We start from the raw sequence: 19,098 nt of genomic DNA, 5'->3' as shown, positions 1-19,098 counted from the left end.
TTTTTTCTGATATATTATTGCACATTTTCAACCTTTCATGTACTCTATTTTTACTTTTTTGCAGTGAAACTTTTGAAATTTTAACATGTGTGCTTACCATCTGTTTCTGATTTCTTTTAGTAATTTCTTCTGTGAGCATACCGTTGTAGATTTTGTATAGTATTATACAAAACTTTTAATTTTGCATAATAATTGAGCTGGGTATAGAATTCTAAGTTTCTGGATATTAAGATACTACACTCTTATCTCACTTGATACTGTTTTAAACTTGGCTTTCAGTTTTTCTCATTTCTAAGTAGGTAATATATTTGGGCTCTCTTGCTACTTTCAGGATCTTTTCTTTCTCTCTGGTGTCCCATACTTTCTTTTTATTTACCATGCTTGGGGCCTGTATTTCTAGAGTTTAAGGATATATGATGGGCTTCCCAGGTGGTGCTAGTAGCAAAGAACTTGCTTGCCTATGCAGGAGACATAAGAGACTCGAGTTCGATCATTGGGTTGGGAAGATTCCCCTGAAGGAAGGCATGGCAACCCACTCCAGTATTCTTGCTTGGAGAGTCCCGTGGACAAAGGAGCCTGGCAGGCTACAGTTCAAAGTGTCACAAAGAGTCAGGCACCACTGAAGTTACTTACCACGCATGCACATGGATAAATGACAGGATGCATGACAGCCACAAGTTCAGGTCCTACACACAGTTCTGTTTCATAGTTTAAAATTTTTTTGGTTCTCTGTGTATGTGTATGCTCGTTGCTTCAGTCACGTCTGACTCTTTGCGACCCTATGGATTGTAGCCCAGTGGGCTCCTCTGTCCATGGGATTTTCCAGGCAAGAATACTGGAGTGGGTTGTTGTGCCCTCCTCCAGAGGATCTTCCTGCTTCTCCGGCAGTGCAGGCAGATTATTTACCATTGAGCCACTGGGGAAGCCCTTTTTGTTCTATAACTTGCCTTAATTTGTGATAAATTTATCTATGCATTTAAAGTCTTACATTTTATCTATCATTTTTATGTATTTTTAGTGAGATCATTTTTAAGTTTAGCTAGCTAGAAACAGAAGTCAAAACTGGACTAATGAAACATTTAGATTAGATATGAACAAGAGCACCATATTAAAGTATATAGACCATTTCTCCCACTCAAAAACGTATAGTGTTAAATTCATGTATAAGGAAAAAAGGCTGGAAATTAAGTATTTGAATAAAGAAGCTAGACAAAGAATAAACTAAACTGAAGACATTAGATGGATATAGCACCAGATTGGTACATGATATATGTCCACTGGGCTTCCCAGTGGCTCAGTGGTAAAGAATCTGCCTGCCAATGCAAGAGACACAAGAGACAAAGGAGATGCGGGTTCAATCCCTGGGTCAGGAATATCCCCTGGAGGAGGAAATGGCAACCTACTCCAATATTCTTGCCTGGGAAATCCCATGGACAGAGGAGTCTGGAGGGCTACAGTCCATGGGGTCGAAAAGAGTCACTGGACGTGACTTAGCAACTATGAATACATGTAGGCACGTGTCCATTACACGTATGGACAAGAATACCAGAATTCTTACTCTACTGGGAGAGTGTAAACTTGTATAACTATTTTTGGAAAACAATTTTGGCATGATCTAGTACAATTAAAGATATACATAACCCAAGATTCATTGTTTCACTCCCAGGTCTATGTCTCAGAGAACTGCATGCACCAAGCGGTACACACAAGAATATTCAGACCACAGTGTCTAAAATAGCAAAGAAATACTGGAAATAACCCAAGTGACCATCAACATTAAAACAAATAGACTATGACATAGTCACACAATGGAATACTGTGTAGCAATGAAAATGAATGAACCACTGCTGTGTACATCAACATGGGTGAATCTCAGGAATTATGTTGCATGAAGAAAAGTCATGAAGAATAAATATGTGATTCTATTTATGTGAATAGGATAAAAAATGTGATTCTATTTACGTGGCATTTGGTAACTTGCAAACCTATATATCATCTAAAGATGCCAATATATGATAAACTGTAACGAAAAGAAAGAGACTGATAAATGCAAAATTTAGATTAGTGATTACTGTGAATGAGGAGAGAGCAGAGAGGAATTGGGGGTGGGGAAACAGGAGGCTACAAAGATACTGACAGCAACTGAGTATAAAATGTCAATAGTAGCCTGCTCTACTATCTATCATACGGAATGAGAGAGAGAGTGATGTTAGGAATGATGTTTATCAAATATTAATATGGTTATATCTTAGCAGTAGATTTTGTATTATTTCATATTTTATTTGCATATTTTATATTGCCTCAATTTTTAAAATTACGGATATGCACCATTTTAATTATTTTAAAGTCATTTTATCTGAGGAAAAGAGACAGTAAAAGGTTGCTGGAGGCTAAATATTTGTGACTCCCCAATGCATATGCTGTAACCCTACCCACTAAAGTGATGGCATTAGGAGGTAGAGCCTCTGATAAATGATTAGATCGCAAGGGCAGAGCTCCTTGAATGGGATTAGCATTCTTTTAAGAGAGAACCTAGAGAGCCTCCTTGTGAGGTTACAATAAAGCTGAGTCAGACACTGAACACGCCAGCACCCTGATCTTGGGCTTCCTGTCCAGAACTGTGAAAAATAAATGTCTTTTATATAAAATTTACTCAGTCAGTTGTATTTTGTTATAACATCCAGAACAGACTAAGACCCAGACAGGAAGATGAATAAACAAAAGAGATTTTCAATTGAAAATCAAAGATCCAGTAATCAAACTCCAAGGTGCTAAAAATATGTTAAAAACTCAATGCACAAAAACCTGCACATAAATATTAATATGAGTTTTGTTTATAATTCCTCAACACATATAAACACACTGTAGTACCTCCATAAAAAGGAATTATCATGCAGCGATTTAAAAAAAGCTACCAAGCTACAAAAAGCCACAGAGGAAACTTAAAACATATTAATAAGTGAGGAAAGTCAATCTGAAAAGTCTACATACTGTATGATTTCAACTATATGACATTTTGAAAAAGGTGGAACTATACAGTAAAAAGATCAGTGATTGCTGGGAGCTGGGGCATGGGGAGGGAAGGATGAATAAATTGGTGGAGCAGAGGAAACTTTTAGGGCAGTGAAACTGAAATAGCGGATCCAATACATCATGCACTTGCCAAAACCTACAGAATTGTATACCACAGAGAGTAAATGCTAATGCAATCTTGGACTTTAGTAACAATGTACTATAATAGGTTCATCAACTGAAACAAAGTACAAAAAATTGCCAGATAATAAGAGAAATTAGGGAGAGGCAGGTGGAGAGGGAGCATATACAGAATTCTACTTTCTATTCAATTTTCCTTAAACCTAAAACTGCTCTAAAAAATAAATTCTATTAGTTTAAAAAATAAGCCCCAAGAACAGAGTGAAGCGTTCTTGAAATATCTGGCCCAGATATTTATTTTTAGCAAATCCTAACGCAGTCCTTACTACATGTTCTACAATTTTTTAATGCTCCTAACATCCTTGTGGGGTCAATACCACTGTGATTCCACTCATACCACTGAGGAAACTAAGGCCAGAGAATGTGATCATTTTGCCCTGGCCCACATAGCAAGCAAGTCATAGAATCAGGATTCAACCCAATATAGACCTACCTCCTGACCTTGATCTGAGGCTGCCTCCCCTTAAAAGGACTAAGGTAACCTGGACATCAGTGTTCACTGCTTCCAACTCAGAGATTGCCTTGACTCTTGGTTCAGTGGTTTTGTTTAATTTGTCTTTTATAACAAGCCATTCCAAATTTTTATCAGAAGTAGGTGGGATATAAATAGTAAATTAAAATATTGAAACTGGAGACCTCAGTTGCTCTGACAACCACTAAAATAAATTTACCTTACACCTGCTTAGTTCCCCTGGGACCATGTTGTTTGATCTTTTATGCTATAAAAGTTAAAATAGATTGCATTTAAAATCCCATAGGATGAAAATGTTCAAACCAGATAAACATAGTGTCAATATTCTTTCAGCAGGAGGTTTTTGTTTGTTTTTTTTTTTTTTACTTCATTTTGAGGGAGGGGATCTTGCTTTACCAAAAAGATTTGTCTTCATTGGTGACGTTCTTTATCACTATTTTCTACTGTTTTGAATTAATACAAATATCAATAAGTATAGTTTATAAGTCAAAGGAAGAGCAAGTGGCTTTGTCCATTCAAAATATCCTAACCAATCAAACTGTTTTTGGAGCTTCTAGTTTGTAGTAGTTTCTAGTTTGTTTCTAGTACCACACTGGGTACCGGAGGGAAGAGGAAGGTCACAAAAGGAGCTCAGATTTTTACTTTCAAAGAGCTTGTGACCTTCTTAGGTACATCCCCCACAGATGAGAGGCTGGTTATCTTATGGCACAAGCTCCATGGGGAATGAGAAAGCAGGGTGAAGCAGAGGTGAAGGCTCCCTTGCCACCCTGGGGCCTTCACAAGTCCTCTAGGAATGACTGGGAGCTGGACCGTAGGAAGAGAGATGCCAAAGCATTCCTGGCCACCAGATTGTCACGGACAAAGGCTCAGAGTCATTCAAGAGTGGGCTTGCTGTGCTCAGGAACAAGGAGTAGATCTATGGTTTCTAGGGCAGCAATGTGGAGGAGCTTGGGGCAGTTTATTGAAAAGGTCAATAGAGACAAGATGCTGCAAGGTCTGTGACATAAGCAGAGACGTTTGTGCTTGAGCTGAAATGTGACTGGGAATTACTGTGGGTTCTTGGGCTCCCTCACAATCATATCCCCACTCAGAAAAATGATGGGTTGGACACTTACTTTTGAATAACACTAAGAAGATCCTGCTGTTTTCTCTATCAACAATAAGGCCCATTTTTGAAAGCTTATTATTTTTTTGCCAGAATAAAAGCTCTAGTTTTTCTTATAATCCCAAATAATTATCCTCATTTACATGAAAAGATATAAGAATTTACAAAAATTAAGTGACTTGCCCAAGGTCAAATTTTGAGAATCAGAATTTCCAAAGACCACGAATCACCCATTTTATCCATCTATGTCCCTCTGGCAAAGACCAAGGGTCAGCAAACTTTCCTATAAAGGGCCAGATAAGTATGCTTAATACGGACACACACACATATACACATGCACACATTTTTAATTTAGGCTGTGGGTCCATGCAGTCTTTGTCACAACTACTCAACTGTGCCACTGCAGTGCAAAGGCAGCCAGAGTCAATACATAACTAATTAAGTAAGCTACATTCCACTAAAATATAGAAATTTGAATTTCCTGTAATTTTCATGTCACAAACTTATTTATTTTACTTTTACTCTTTTTTTAAACACCCTAAAATGCAAAAGCCATTCTTAGTCATGGACCATACAAGAACAGGCAACAGCTACATTTGACTTGTGGGTACCAGTATGCCAAACCTCTGTTTTAGGTCCACTGATTAGAACAATAGCAAATGAAGCCAAGATTAAATGTCTTATCTCTGGAAGAGATAGTTTGCTTTACACTGTGAAAAACTCTGTTCTGCTGGCAACAAGTTCATTTCCTGCCCCAGCCAAGTCTCTTGCAAATTTGTAGGGGATTACAAAGGCAAAGATAACAGTAAAATGACAATGAAAAAAAAATCCAATCCTAACAACAATAAAACACTAACAATTTAAAAAATAGCAATCCAAACAACAATAAAAACTTAATATCTATTTCCCTCTCACAGATGTTAGTAATATCAAGAATATTTCTATTATAGTCTAGGAAAAGTCTTCTAAAAATGCATTCATTGTAAGTTTGAGGTTCTAATCTGTATCACTAAGAAATGGTACATGTATATTTCATGTTCTCTAATACATTGTATAGGCACTTTGTAAATAATAGAGCAGTTCATGTTTAGAGTTTGCTTCATTAGCATCTCTGTGTTTAGGTCAATAACAGCCAGCTCTTAATTCTTTAGATCCCTGTTTCACTTATTCATTCATCTGTTTAATCAATGACTATTATACATCTACCATATGTCCAGCTTTGTGGTGGTCACTGGGAATTCAAAACTGAATGTTAAAGTCCTTGCCTTAAGTAACCCACAAATTGAGGGAGAAGAAATGCAGAAGTAACACTAATGTAGAAAAACACTAAATGCTACAGCACAGAAGAGTTGCAGGTGTTATGGGAACACCTTGGTGAACTTTTGGAATGGGAAGCAACAGGACACCAAAGAATGCTTTCAAAGGTGAAGTTTGAACCAAATCTGGAAGAAGACATACGATCATAATGCCTCCACCTATGAATGAGAACAATACCAACTCTGATTTGTTACATATGAGACAAAGGCAAGAAAGGTTCAGAGAGACAGCTGTGAAACAAGCATCTTCCAGATCCCCGTCCCAGACTCTCATCAATTTGATCATAACTAGTAAACAGTCACATGCAAATCATACCCTCCCCTTTGTGGGCATCTTAAGATTCAAAAGTTGGTGAAAAACAAACGTTGGGTAATGAAATAAAATTGAGCACAAAATGTAAAGTCGTAAGAGAATTCAGCTTTTTTCCTTTTAAATCTGATATGGAAATACAATAAGACTACATTTTTTTAAACTGAATTTAAGACTTATAAAGACAAATATTTTAAAAAAGTAGAATGCATTCTCACCTGAAGGACTTTCCTAATTCTTTTCAGATTGTGTATTAAAAGTAAGTTTTTCTCTTTGGAAACACGGCCTAACTGTTCATCCAATTGTATTAACAAGTTTTGAAGAAGAATTGTTGCCATGGTTTCATTGTTAGATGCTGCCTCCCTAAAAAACAAAAATGTTATTACACAGCGGGAAATAGCTTATAAAAATGCCTATTTTTTACCATAATCATTTTAAAGTGATAAATATATCCCACAGTGATAAGCATTTAATGGTTTTAAAAATTAAATTATATACATATGACAGTATATTCAACATCACTAATCATTAAGGAAATGCAAATCAAACCAGGAGATATCACTTCACACCTATTTGGATGGCTATTATCGAAAACACAAGTTTTGGTAAGGATGTGAAACTGGAACCTCCTTGTATATAGCCAATGGCAGTGGAAAACTGTGCAGCCAGTATAGAAAACAGTATGGAGATTCCTCAAATTATAAACATAAAATTACATACAATTCCACTTCTGGGTAGATACTCAAAAGAACTGAAGCAGGGACTTGAGCAGATAATTTGTACATCAACATTTAAATCAGCTTTATTCACAATAGCTGAAAGAAGAAATCATTCAAATGTTCATTGAAGGGTGAATATAGAAATGTAGTATATGCATACAACAAAATATTATTCAACCTTAAAAAGGAAGGAAATTCTGATACATGCTATATGAATGAACCTTGAAAGAATATGCTAAGTAAAATGTTGGTCACAAAATAACTAATTTGGTGTGACTACACTTATATGAAGTACCTAGACTAGTTAAATTCAGAGACAGAAAACAGTGGTTGCCAGGGGCTGGGGTGGAAAGAATGAGGGGTTAATATTTAATGAGTATACAGTTTTAGTTCAATTTTAAGATGAAAAAGTTCTGGAGATGGATGGTGGTGACAGATGCACAACAATGTGAATATGCTTAAGGCCACTAAGCTGAACACCTAACAAATGTGAAAATGGTAAATTTTATGTTATGCATTTTAATCACAATAAAAATTTTAAGAAGACAAAAGCAAAAAAAATTAATTGTACAAGGTGAATAGAGCTTCCAAAAATGTTTGTAAAACATATTAAGAAAAAAATGTTTATTTTATTGAGTCTATGATGGAGAACTGATATAAACAATATACTTACTTCTTGGTTTTTTAATACTTAGAAAATCACTGGGGGTTGGCTTATAAAAAATGAAGCACTAGAACTATAAAGTTTTAATCTACAATGGATGAAACCAGAAAGGACAATGATTCTTCTCCCTTAAGGAAGCTTTCCAAAGCCTCAAAGAAAGTTCTTTACCTGAAAAGAATGTATCTACTGAGTTAAAAGCTGACTATAGAGTAAGTCCATATGTAAGTCCTCTAGGGAAAATACAGTAACGTTTGATCCTACCAGTCCTGATTTTCAATCCACTGGGCCAGCAGATGCCGAATTTCCATAGGAAAGTTGTCATCATAGAATTGATCAACTTGCTCCAAAAATTTTATTTCTAACTGTTGGACTTGATTCCACTGAGACATGCTATAAAGAAGAGGAAACAATAGAATTTAAAAATAATATTAATTAACAACTATGGTACATGTTTTCTTTTCCTTTTTTTTTTTTTTTTGGACTTCGGACAAAGACAATGTTATCCATTAAATAACTGGAGAAAAAATTTATTTTATAGTCACTCAATTAAAGAAAACAGAAACAAGAAAATATTTTCAATCCAAAGATAATGCAGTTCTGAGCTTTTTCCTAAGGCATTCCTAAGGAAGGAAAAAGGATTCTTTCTCTACCCCAAGCCATGCCTTTCTTTGTTCTAAAAGAAACATCTGATCCACCTTCTCTAGAAAGCTTTCATTCCCCCTCAAAACCCCTCACATCTGTCTACACAGATGTGTATTCTCAACAATCTCCTTCCCTATTCTGTGCTCCTTTCTCACTATTAGACTTAGAGCAACTTGAAGGCAAACAACAAACTAAACTATATCTGCTAAGATCCCTCTTAAAGGCTTTATATGTGCTGTAGCGTTAGCCGCTCAGTCTTTCTGACTCTTTGTGACTCCACAGACTGCAGACCACCAGGCTCCTCTGTTCATGGAATTCTCCATGAACAAGAATGCTGGAGTATGTTGCCATTCCCTTCTTCAGGGGATCTTCCCAAACCAGGAACTGAACCTGGGTCTCCCGCATTTCAGGTGGATTCTTCACCATCTGAGCCACCAGGGACACCTGATGTGAGAACTACCCAATAAAAGCTTATTTTATATAAAATTGCCCAATCCCTTTTTATTTCAGATTTGTCTGGCTTCTAAGAGTCAGTCATATTCCTAGACTTCTAGTCTCAGTCTTACCTACATGAAGAGTTTCACGTGGGCTTTTTTTCAGTTCAAAATACCTCTGAACAAATATTTTTATTTCTCTCTGGAATGATCAACTATTGCTGGGAAAAGCTTTTGAAGTCTACTTTTAACCAGTCTCTGATGTGTATCTGACAGTGGTTAAACCCTTAACATACTGAAGAAGAAACCACTTGTTACGTAGTTGGCAATGTGTCTTAAAACAAAAGTATGTGTTTCCCCAACATAACCCCATTCTGTCCAGTTTAGAAGCTTTAGATGTATTTCTTAACTCAAGGAAATGAATATGACATCTCTCCTTGAAATTACAGTATTTTACTTTTCCCAAAGTCAAATTTTTTATAGTTTTGTCACTAATTCTAGATCAAACAAAAAAAAACCTTTTATGTAATCAATCACAATGGTGTTTCAACTTACGCTGTTGAAGATTTCCTTTTGCTTACAGATTTTTTGCTTAAGATTACAGATCCTTTTGCTTAAGATTTCCTTTCGCTTACAGAACATTATGATGATAAATTTCTCAGGTTTCAAAGGGAACCATTTCAGGGGCACCTTTTGTATTTAAAAAAGATTAATGCCAATGTTTTGCTAAAATAAAGCGACTGGAAAAAAATTTTCACTTTCCTATCACTTTATATTTACACATATAATCCTAGGGGAAAGTGCTCAGTAAGTACTCATTAATAGAAGAATGAGTGGGTCTCTGGATGCTGTAAATAGCACAGGTGGCTAGCATTATTCTAGCTTTAAAATGGAAAAACAAAAATCTGAGGGACATATAGGCAAAATGACTCTTGCCCAAGACACGCAGCTCTTAAGGAACAACCTGAGGTCTCCTGACACCACACATGGTTGTCTTTCCTGATGCTGGGTGTACACATATTCCTCTCAAAATTTCAACATTTGTTCCCATGCTACTATCCCCATGGCTCTGCTCTATCAGTTTATTCTAGGGAATGACAAAAAGAACAGGTGCTGAGAATAGCATTACAATTGTAACTGCCACTATTGTTCAATCTCTGCTATGATTTGGGTGAAAATCTATTTTCTAACTAAGAATTAAGTGGACTGAACCCATCCTAAAGTTAGATCACTCCTAGGATCTGAGTCCACCCTCCAGAGAGCTGAACTCAAGGCTGAACGGGGGAAAGACAGGTTTATAGTCTCAGGACACGCTTTTCTGTTGCAGCTTCTAGTAATGCCTTTAAAGGACCTAAAAACACCTCTCTCTGAGGGCTAAATCACCCATCCCAAGAAAACTACCGAGCATTTCTTTTGAAGACCGAGTGCCTGCCTAGTCTCTTTGAATGCCTGGCCCTAGAAGAAGCCTGATAAACGGGCGTTTTGTCCCACCGCCTGGGAGCTAACGCTGCCGCTTTGGGGTTCTGTGAAAAGGGGGCGACCTGCTCTTATCAAAGCCTCAATCACTAGCTACCTCAGTTGCGGGCTTCTGGCTGAAACCCAGGCAAGCAATCTAACGCCAGGCATGCGAGTTAAGAGCAGCTGGCTAAGAAAGCGAAGCGGGGGACCACACGCGGCGCGGACACACCCCCGCTGCAGCTCCCGCGGTCTCACCCACCCAGGTTCACGGTTTCCCGGGCAGAGTGCGGGGGTCTCGCCGCGGAAAGACCCGCGCCACCGCGCACCTTTGAATCATGGAGTCTACCGCTTGTTTCTAAGACTACTCTTCCTCAGCTAGGGTGCCGGGAAGTAGCTGTCAACACAGCACGCGCGCGGCAAAAGCTTGGCAGCGTCCTGCAAAACCGCGTCCTGTCCCGCCTTCCTCCAGAGAAGCCACGCCAAGGTGCGGTCTGCCTCCTTACCTTGGCTCCCTCTGCCCGCGTCCACGGTCGGAATCGCCCTGCGCGGCGCCCCAGGACCTAGCCGCTGACGCCTCCGTCAGAGGGGATTTGCATTTCTCCTCCCACTTGAGGCTTTCCTGTGCGTCAGTGTTAGAACCTCCGGTACTTTACTTGGGTCGTTCCCACCCACTGTCTATTCTAGAAACGCTAAAGAGCAGAAACAGGTTGGAGCCACCACGCGGGGCGCCCGCTCCTCATCCGCATCAATCACTCCAGCCACTCCCCGTGGCCCGAGGCTGTCAGGGCCGCACGCTCTTTTTCTTCCGGTTTCCCCAGACTGAGCCCCTGCCGACTTTTGTGCCGCGGTTAGTCGCTCAGTCGTGTCCGACTCTTTGCGACTCCATCCTTGGACTGTAGCCCGCCAGGAGGATTCTCCAGGCAAGAATACTGGAGTGGGTTGCCATGCCTTCTTCCAGGGGATCGTCCCAACCCAGGGATCGAACCCAGGTCTCCAGCATTGCCAGCAGATTCTTTACCAACTGAACCATCAGGGAAGCCCGCAGACTTACTTGCACCGACCTAAATTCCAGGCTTCCCGGCTTCTTCCCTACAGTCTCCACTCACCACGGTGGGAGCCAGCCCCAGGGATGAAAGGGGTGGGTCGCCAGGATGAAAACAGCCAATGGAAGACTTCACTGTGTGCGGATCCTAACAGGGTCTGCTCACCAGCAGGAGGACAACCTCACCTAGCGGCTGGGGCCAGCTCCTGCGCAGGTGGACACCTGCCCTTACCAGCCCAGAATCATCCTCCCCTACCCAGTAGCGACGCCTGGTTGCCAGGGGGATGTGCTTCTTCCTTTGTGAGGTAGACTGGTTCTAGAACCCCAGAGCTGGAGGGAGCCCTGGCCTCTTCTGTTTCTGACTCCTCTTTCCTATCTGAAGAGATGGGGGTGCCCAGAGAGGTGATCCGAATTTCTCATTGATTTACCTGCGAAGACTGGCTAAGAACCTGGGGGGTTCAACTGCCTCCTTTGTGCTGTTTTCTTTTCATCTCTGAGCCAGATGTTAACATCCACTGAGTCCTACTAAAGTTCAGGAAAATAAAGACAAAAACAAAACAAAACAAAAACGGAAGATAGACTGAAGGAGGTAGAAAGAACAACTCAATCTGTTCATGCACATGTCTAGAGGGATCTGCCAAGGTCAAAGGCCTTGCTTCATAACATGGTGCTAACTAGCATCACAGAGGATTCTTCTCCTCTTTCAGGAGATATCATGTGATTAAATTTACCACCCGTCTCCCTTACAAAGAACAAGTCAATCAACCCCAAAGTCAGACATCTAAACTCAAAGTCATCATTTAAATTAATTTGTCAGGTAGAGCTGGTCCTGGCTGCTTGCTCGCTGGGCGGTTTCCAGGAGCTTATGCTGCTCTGTCCCCACCTGAAGAAAGGGCCTCATCTCGGCTGTTCCAGCAGCCCTGGGGCAAAGCCTGGTTTTCTTCTGGGGACACAGACACTGCCTATAGGAAAAAGTCCCAATTCTTGGCACTCAAAGTTCTGTTCAACTTGGTCCTAACCTCTTCTGGAAACTTCTCTCCCCCACCCTCCTGGCCCACCCCAAGAGCCCATGATCTGATGTAGATCAGATGTAGTCTCTGCTCTCTAGATTATCCTCTCATATTTTAGTACTGATGTTCCCTTCAGCTGCAGTTTCTTCCCCAACTTGTCTACTCACTGAAATCCTCTCTTTCTCACTGACGATTTCACTGATGACTCCAACCCTGTAAGCAACTTTTCCCTGCTCTGAATTCTGATCATGTCCAAACTAATGCTGTCCAAGAGAAATAAAATGCAAGCCACATATGTTCACTTTGCTAGTAGCCACATTAAAAAAGGGAAAAGCAGCAATTAAATTACTTTTAATACTTAAATAACCCAATACATATAGAATATTAACATTTCAGCATATAATCAGTATAAAAAGTTATTAATGAGAGACAGCATTCCATAAATGAAAGACCCTTCTATATAGCACAGGGAACTGTATTTAATATCATATATATGTATATTATATACATAACTGATTCACTTTGCTGTGTACCAGGAACTAACACAACATTGTAAATCCACTGTACTTCAATTTTTAAAACTTAAAAAAAAAGAAGACCTAAAGACAGTATTCCTTACTTCATACGAAATCTTTGAAGTCTGGTGTGTACTTGCCATCTTAGTTAGGATTCTCCACATTTCAAGTGCTTAATAGCCACAAGCGGCTAGTGGCTACATACTGGACAGTGTAGACTAGCCCACTCATTTAACACTTTTCACTTCCTGCCTTACATTAGTCACATTGGTTTTGTGGGTCTTTATCATCATTATAGTCAACTGTTGAGTGACTGCTATAGAAAGTTGAGAGCTTGTTCCCTTCTCTGAAGAACCTCGCCTTGAGATACTCCTAGCAGTACTCCAACTGTTTGGTCTCCAGACACCTTTATACTCTTAAAAAAAATTGTTGACAATCCCAAAGAATTTTTGTGTATTTCTATTCTGTATTCATTTTTAATTATTGTACTCAAAATTAACTCTGAAAAAAAGTTAAAACATCTATTCACTTAAAATTATAGTCATAAACCCATTATGTGCTAAACATTTTAAAATGGAAAACAAGCATATTTTCCAACAGACAGGCAAAATAGAAGACTGGCGTTGATTTATATTTTTAAAAATCTCTTTAATGTCTGATTTGAGAAAAGACAGCCGCTTCTGCATTTAATTTATTGCAAAATATTGTTTTGCTTAAAGTATCTGAAGAAAATATGCAGTCACATAGATATGTAACTAGAAAAGGGAAGAACATTTTAATAGCTTTTTCAGATAATGTTGGTATTCTTTGGTACCACACCAAAACTCAACAAGTGGTAAGCCCTTAACAGTTAGTTGTATTGTGGATTGTGAAGCTGTATCAGCAAACTTTACATATATTGTTACATTAAAATCCATTGGTACACCTTGTTTTCTGAATTGAACTCAACCCACTCAGAATTTTGTAATATCACACATTGTTCAGTTTGAAAAATATTGGTCCACTGAATTACACAATTCTTCCAAATGCTGACACATTTCATCATACAATAACAGAAAATCACGGTAGTTAACATCACCACTGATCTCTTCAGAAAAGTATTTTAAGTGTTCTTGTTTAGTCACTAAGTTGGGTCTGACTCTTTTCAACACCAAGGGCTGTAGCCCACCAGCCTGCTCTGTCCATGGGATTTCTCATGCAAGAATACTGGAGTAGGTTGCCATTTTCTTCTCCAAGGGATGTCCTTGACCCAGGGATCAAACCCATGTCTCCTGCATTGGCAGGCAGATTCTTCACTGCTGAGCTACCAGGGAAGCCCCATTTTAAGTATTAGGAAGCTGTTAAATTCATGATGACAGATATAAGTTTTCCAAACTTGCTTAAAAGCTCCAGTTTTGTTAATGGCAATAGATATTGCCAACTGTTCTCCTTGAAGTGATAGCTCACTTTGTTTTCAGGAAAATGTCTTCCAAATACCCAAGTCTTCACAGCCATAGTCAGTTATTTTTTTCAAGTAAAAATGTCCAGGACAGTGGGTGGGCAACTTAAAGAATCACATTATTGCTTTTCTTTGAAGTGACCATTGTATATTAGTATGTGTATACCCCTTTTCATCACACAGAATATTAAAGAGACATGGATTCAAGATCTGAGACAATACAATTAATATGTTTTCCTGCTTTATTGAAAATTCTTAACTCAAACTGGCATTTAAAATTTTTTAGTGGCTTCCATGGTGGTCCAGTCATTAAGGAATATTCTTATTCCTTAATGGGATCCCTGGCCCAAGCAGATCCCACATGCCCATGCACCACAACTACTGAGCCCACCGGCTGCAACCAACTCCAGCCTGTGCTGCACAAGAGAGGCCTCCACAGTGAGGCATCTCATCTCACAGTGGGATGCCTCGTCTCACAGTGGGGATGCCTCGTCTCACAGTGAGGTGCCTCCGAAGCCAGAGAAAGCCCGTGCACAGCAGCAAAGACCCAGCGCAGCCAATAAATAATTAAGTAAATAGAAATTGAAGTGCATGGTGGTGAAGAATGCAGTGACTACTAGGATAATTTGGCACCACAGCCTTGGTTCATTCCAAGGCACCGACATTATCCATCATGGCTTTGGTGCTATCAGTGTAGATGTCAGCAAAGTGAAAAGGCAAACCAGTATTATTATGAAATAGTGCCACCCTGGAGGACAGCCTGAAAAGACCTGGAGGACTACTCTCAGGGGTCCTCAGACAACACTTTCAGAGTCCTTGCTTCATGCACCATCTCCTGTCTACTGTAGTCAGTTACCCAGAGTTATAGATCATAAGGGAATCTCCACTCAAATGAACACTGTCTCTTGGTTCAAACATATGCTTAAGCTCTGGTTCCTTTCCTATTTCATGAACTAATAGGTTTCTAAGAAAGGGTGTCTCTATATCTCCCTTGCTTCTCTTCCTTAGAATTAAATGTAAAAAGCTAGGTTCCCAATTTCTTGACCCTATGCTGGCCTTGGCCTCATCAGCGCCTCAGTCAGAAACAAACAAAACAAAAACAGAAAACCTCAAACCAACCTTCCCCAAAACAATTCAAGGCAAATCAAACAAAAGCATTCTAAAGTGAAATCCCCCCATAAAGTTTCCCAAACCCAAAGACCTTCAGAGATTTCTCTCCACTTTAAATTGTCCCCTAACTGCCCTCTTAAAAGCCCTGCTGCTGTTTGTTGTTGGTTTGCCTCATCTTAAGACAGAAATACCAGATTATAGACTTCCTGAAAAATAGATTCTAGTACTCATTTTGCCACTTTCTAGCAGTACAAAGTTGGATTAGCTACCTAACCTCTGAGTTCCAAACTACCCATAAAAATGGCGATATTATAGCCCACACAAAATTGCTGAGAAGATTCAAAGGTCTAATTTCAGCAATGAGATAAGGGAAAATGCTCAGTAGCTGTTGTGAATAGAATAATAAACAGAGCCAGATTATAAGAAACTTTGGAGGTCACTAGGTTAATAAACTCCATCTTCCCTTCCCCCTGGTTGTACAGACAGGGTCTCAAATGGAGATGGGATGAAGACAGGTAAAGTGAGGTAAGCAGGTTCACTTCTGTAAGTCGGTGGCAGAAAGGATTCAGTCCGTTCTTCTGACTGCTTTTTCCACTATGCTCAGGAGAGCTGTTTGTTTTGGAGGCCATGAGACAGGAACAGAAGGGGTGTCACTTTCCCTCCACGGGATACAAGCCACTTCCACCTTCTCCCCATTTCTTATACAAATAACATAAACATTTGTTTGTTTTTATTTTTGTGGTAGCACCTCACCTCTCTGTCTAAACTTCCTCTCTTGTGTGTCCCAAGGGAACAGGGGTAGGTTGGATCTGATTAGACCGACAGAACGCATACACACAGAAAGATACACTGGATTCCAAGGTAGCTGGTATCAAACAAGAGGTACACAGGATTATTGGAACAAGGCAGTCTGGTGTGGGTCTTACCAGCTCATCTGTGTGTAGGTCACTCAAGCTCCATCAAAAAGCAGAGAGAATGCCTTGTGTTAAGGGCTTCAGTTCAGTTCAGCTCAGTCGCTCAGTCGTGTCCGACTCTTTGCAACCCCATGGACTGCAGCACGCTGGGCCTCCCTGTCCATCACCAACTCCTGGAGTTTACTTAAACTCATGTCCATTGCATCAGTGATGCCATCCAACCATCTCATCCTCTGTCGTCCCCTTCTCCTCCTGCCTTCAATCTTTCCAAGCATCAGGGTCTTTTCAAATGAGTCAGCTCTTCACATCATGTGGCCAAAGTATTGGAGTTTCAGCTTCAGCATCAGTCTTTCCAATGAATATTCAGGACTGATTTCCTTTAGGATGGACTGGTTGGATATCCTTGCAGTCCAAGGGACTCTCAAGAGTCTTCTCCAATGCCACACTTCAAAAGCATCAATTCTTCGGCGCTCAGCTTTCTTCACAGTACAACTCTCCATACATGACTACTGGAAAAACGATAGCCTTGACTAGTTGGACCTTTGTTGGCAAAATAATGTCTCTGCTCTTTAAGATGCTATTTAGGTTGATCATAACTTTTCTCCCAAGGAGTAAGCGTCTTTTAATTTCATGGCTGCAGTCACCATCTGCAGTGATTTTGGAGCCCAAAAAAGTAAAGTCTGATACTGTTTCCACTGTTTATCCATCTATTTGCCATGAAGTGATGGAACTGGGTTGCCATGATCTTTGTTTTCTGAATGTTGAGCTTTAAGACAACTTTTTCACTCTCCTCTTTCACTTTCATCAAGAGGCTCTTTAGTTCCTCTTCACTCTCTGCCATAAGGGTGGTGTCATCTGCATGTCTGAGGTTATTGATATTTCTCCCAGCAATCTTGATTCCAGCTTGTGCTTCTTCCAGCCCAGCATTTCTTATGATGTACTCTGCATATAAGTTAAATAAGCATGGTGACAATATACAGCCTTGATGTACTCCTTTTCCTATTTGGAACCAGTCTGTTGTTCCATGTCCAGTTCTAACTGTTGCTTCCTGACCTGCATATAGGTTTCTCAAGAGGCAGGTCAGGTCGCCTGGTATTCCCATCTCTTTCAGAATTTTCCACAGTTTGTTGTGATCCACACAGTCAAAGGCTTTGGCGTAGTCAATAAAGCAGAAATAGATGTTTTTCTGGAACTCTCTTGCTTTTTTGATAATCCAGTGGATGTTGGCAATTTGATCTCTGGTTCCTCTGCCTTTTCTAAAACCAGCTTGAACATCTGAAAGTTCACGGTTCACATATTGCTGAAGCCTGGCTTTGAGAATTTTGAGCATTACTTTACTAGCATGTGAGATGAGTACAGTTATATGGTAGTTTGAACATTTTTTGGCATTGCCTTTCTTAGGGATTGGAATGAAAACTGACCTTTTCCAGTCCTGTGGCCACTACTGAATTTTCCAAATTTGCTGGCATATTGAGTGCAGCACTTTCACAGCATCATCTTTTAGGATTTGAAATAGCTCAATTGGAATTCCATCACCTCCACTAGCTTTGTTCATAGTGATGCTTCCTAAGACCCACTTGGCTTCGCATTCCAGGATGTCTGGCTCTAGGTGAGTGATCACACCATCGTGATTATCTGGGTCATGAAGATCTATTTTGTACAGTTCTTCTGTGTATTCTTGCCACCTCTTCTTAATATCTTCTGCTTCTGTCAGGTTCATACCATTTTTGTCCTTTATTGAGCTGTTCCATTGCATGAAATGTTCCCTTGGTATCTTTAATTTTCTTGAAGAGATCTCTAGTCTTTCCCATTCTATTGTTTTCCTCTATTTCTTTGCACTGATCACTGAGGAAGGCTTTCTTTTTTTAAATTTTTTTATTTTTAAGTATTTATTTTTTAATTGGATGATAATTTCTTTACAATGTTCTGTTCGTTTTCTCTGTACAACAATGTGAACCAGTCATAAGGGTACACGTATTCCCTCCTCTTGAGCCTCTTTCCCCTTCCACCCCTCTAGGTCATCACAGAACACCAGACTGAGTTCCTTGTGCTATACAGCAACTTCCCACTCTCCTTACTGTTCTTTGTGAGCCAAGGGCTTTGCAAGCTAAGGGCTTACCTATTTAAAGTCCAATTCCCAATGAGAGTGCTCCCTCTACTGTCCCCTCTAAAGCATTGCAAATTATAAATCTGCCGTCCCCCACCCTCTCTGTCCCCTCACTCCACCCCACCTCCCAACTCCTTACCCACCCCCCCTCCCCTGCAATAGAACTTTTTTTTGGCCACCTGATGGGAGGAGCCGACTCATTGAAATAGACCCCGATAATGGGAAATATAAAAGGTAGAAAGAGGTGACAGCAGAGGGTGAGATGATTGGATAGCCTCACCAACTCAATGGACTTGAGTTTGAGCAAGCTGGTGGAGATAGTGAAGGACGGGGAAGCCTGGTGTGCTGCAGTCTATGGGGTCCAAAGAGTCTGACATGACTGAGTCACTGAATAACAACAACAAGAACTTTTTCAGCTCTAACTCCTTGGCAGGCAAGGGCTGAGAACTTCACATGCATTGTTTTACCTAATCCTTACAACATACCCCAAGATTAAGTATCATTCTTATCATCAAGTGACGGATAAGGAGACAGATAAGCTTAATGAGGCTGGAGGATCTGGTAAATCTTAATCAGATAATAAGGGAACAGTTTCAGGATTCAAACACTGGTCTGTCTTACTCCAGAAA

General features: G+C 40.0%; 1 protein-coding gene across 3 annotated transcripts in view; it reads right to left on the bottom strand.

Annotated features, from left to right (window-relative positions):
- STAT4 (signal transducer and activator of transcription 4) overlaps positions 1–11,093 on the bottom strand; it is a 99,183-nt gene extending 88,090 nt beyond the window's left edge. For 2 of the 3 annotated variants that reach the window (XM_043445737.1, XM_043445738.1), the window contains exons 1-3: positions 10,837–11,093; positions 8,061–8,189; positions 6,635–6,779 (exon numbers count right to left, since the gene is read on the bottom strand). In XM_043445737.1, the coding sequence (XP_043301672.1) occupies positions 6,635–6,779; positions 8,061–8,188 (273 nt within the window). In that variant the 5' untranslated portion in view covers position 8,189; positions 10,837–11,093. The remainder of the gene's footprint in view (positions 1–6,634; positions 6,780–8,060; positions 8,190–10,836) is intronic. The other variant, XM_043445736.1, reaches the window with a different exon arrangement.
- Positions 11,094–19,098: the final 8,005 nt, after the last annotated feature.

This window comes from Cervus canadensis, chromosome 24 (genome assembly GCF_019320065.1).
Source record: "Cervus canadensis isolate Bull #8, Minnesota chromosome 24, ASM1932006v1, whole genome shotgun sequence".
NCBI classification, from domain to species: Eukaryota; Metazoa; Chordata; class Mammalia; order Artiodactyla; family Cervidae; genus Cervus; species Cervus canadensis.
The sequence above is the reverse complement of the archived record's forward strand: the minus strand, read 5'-3'. Positions and strand labels throughout refer to the sequence as shown.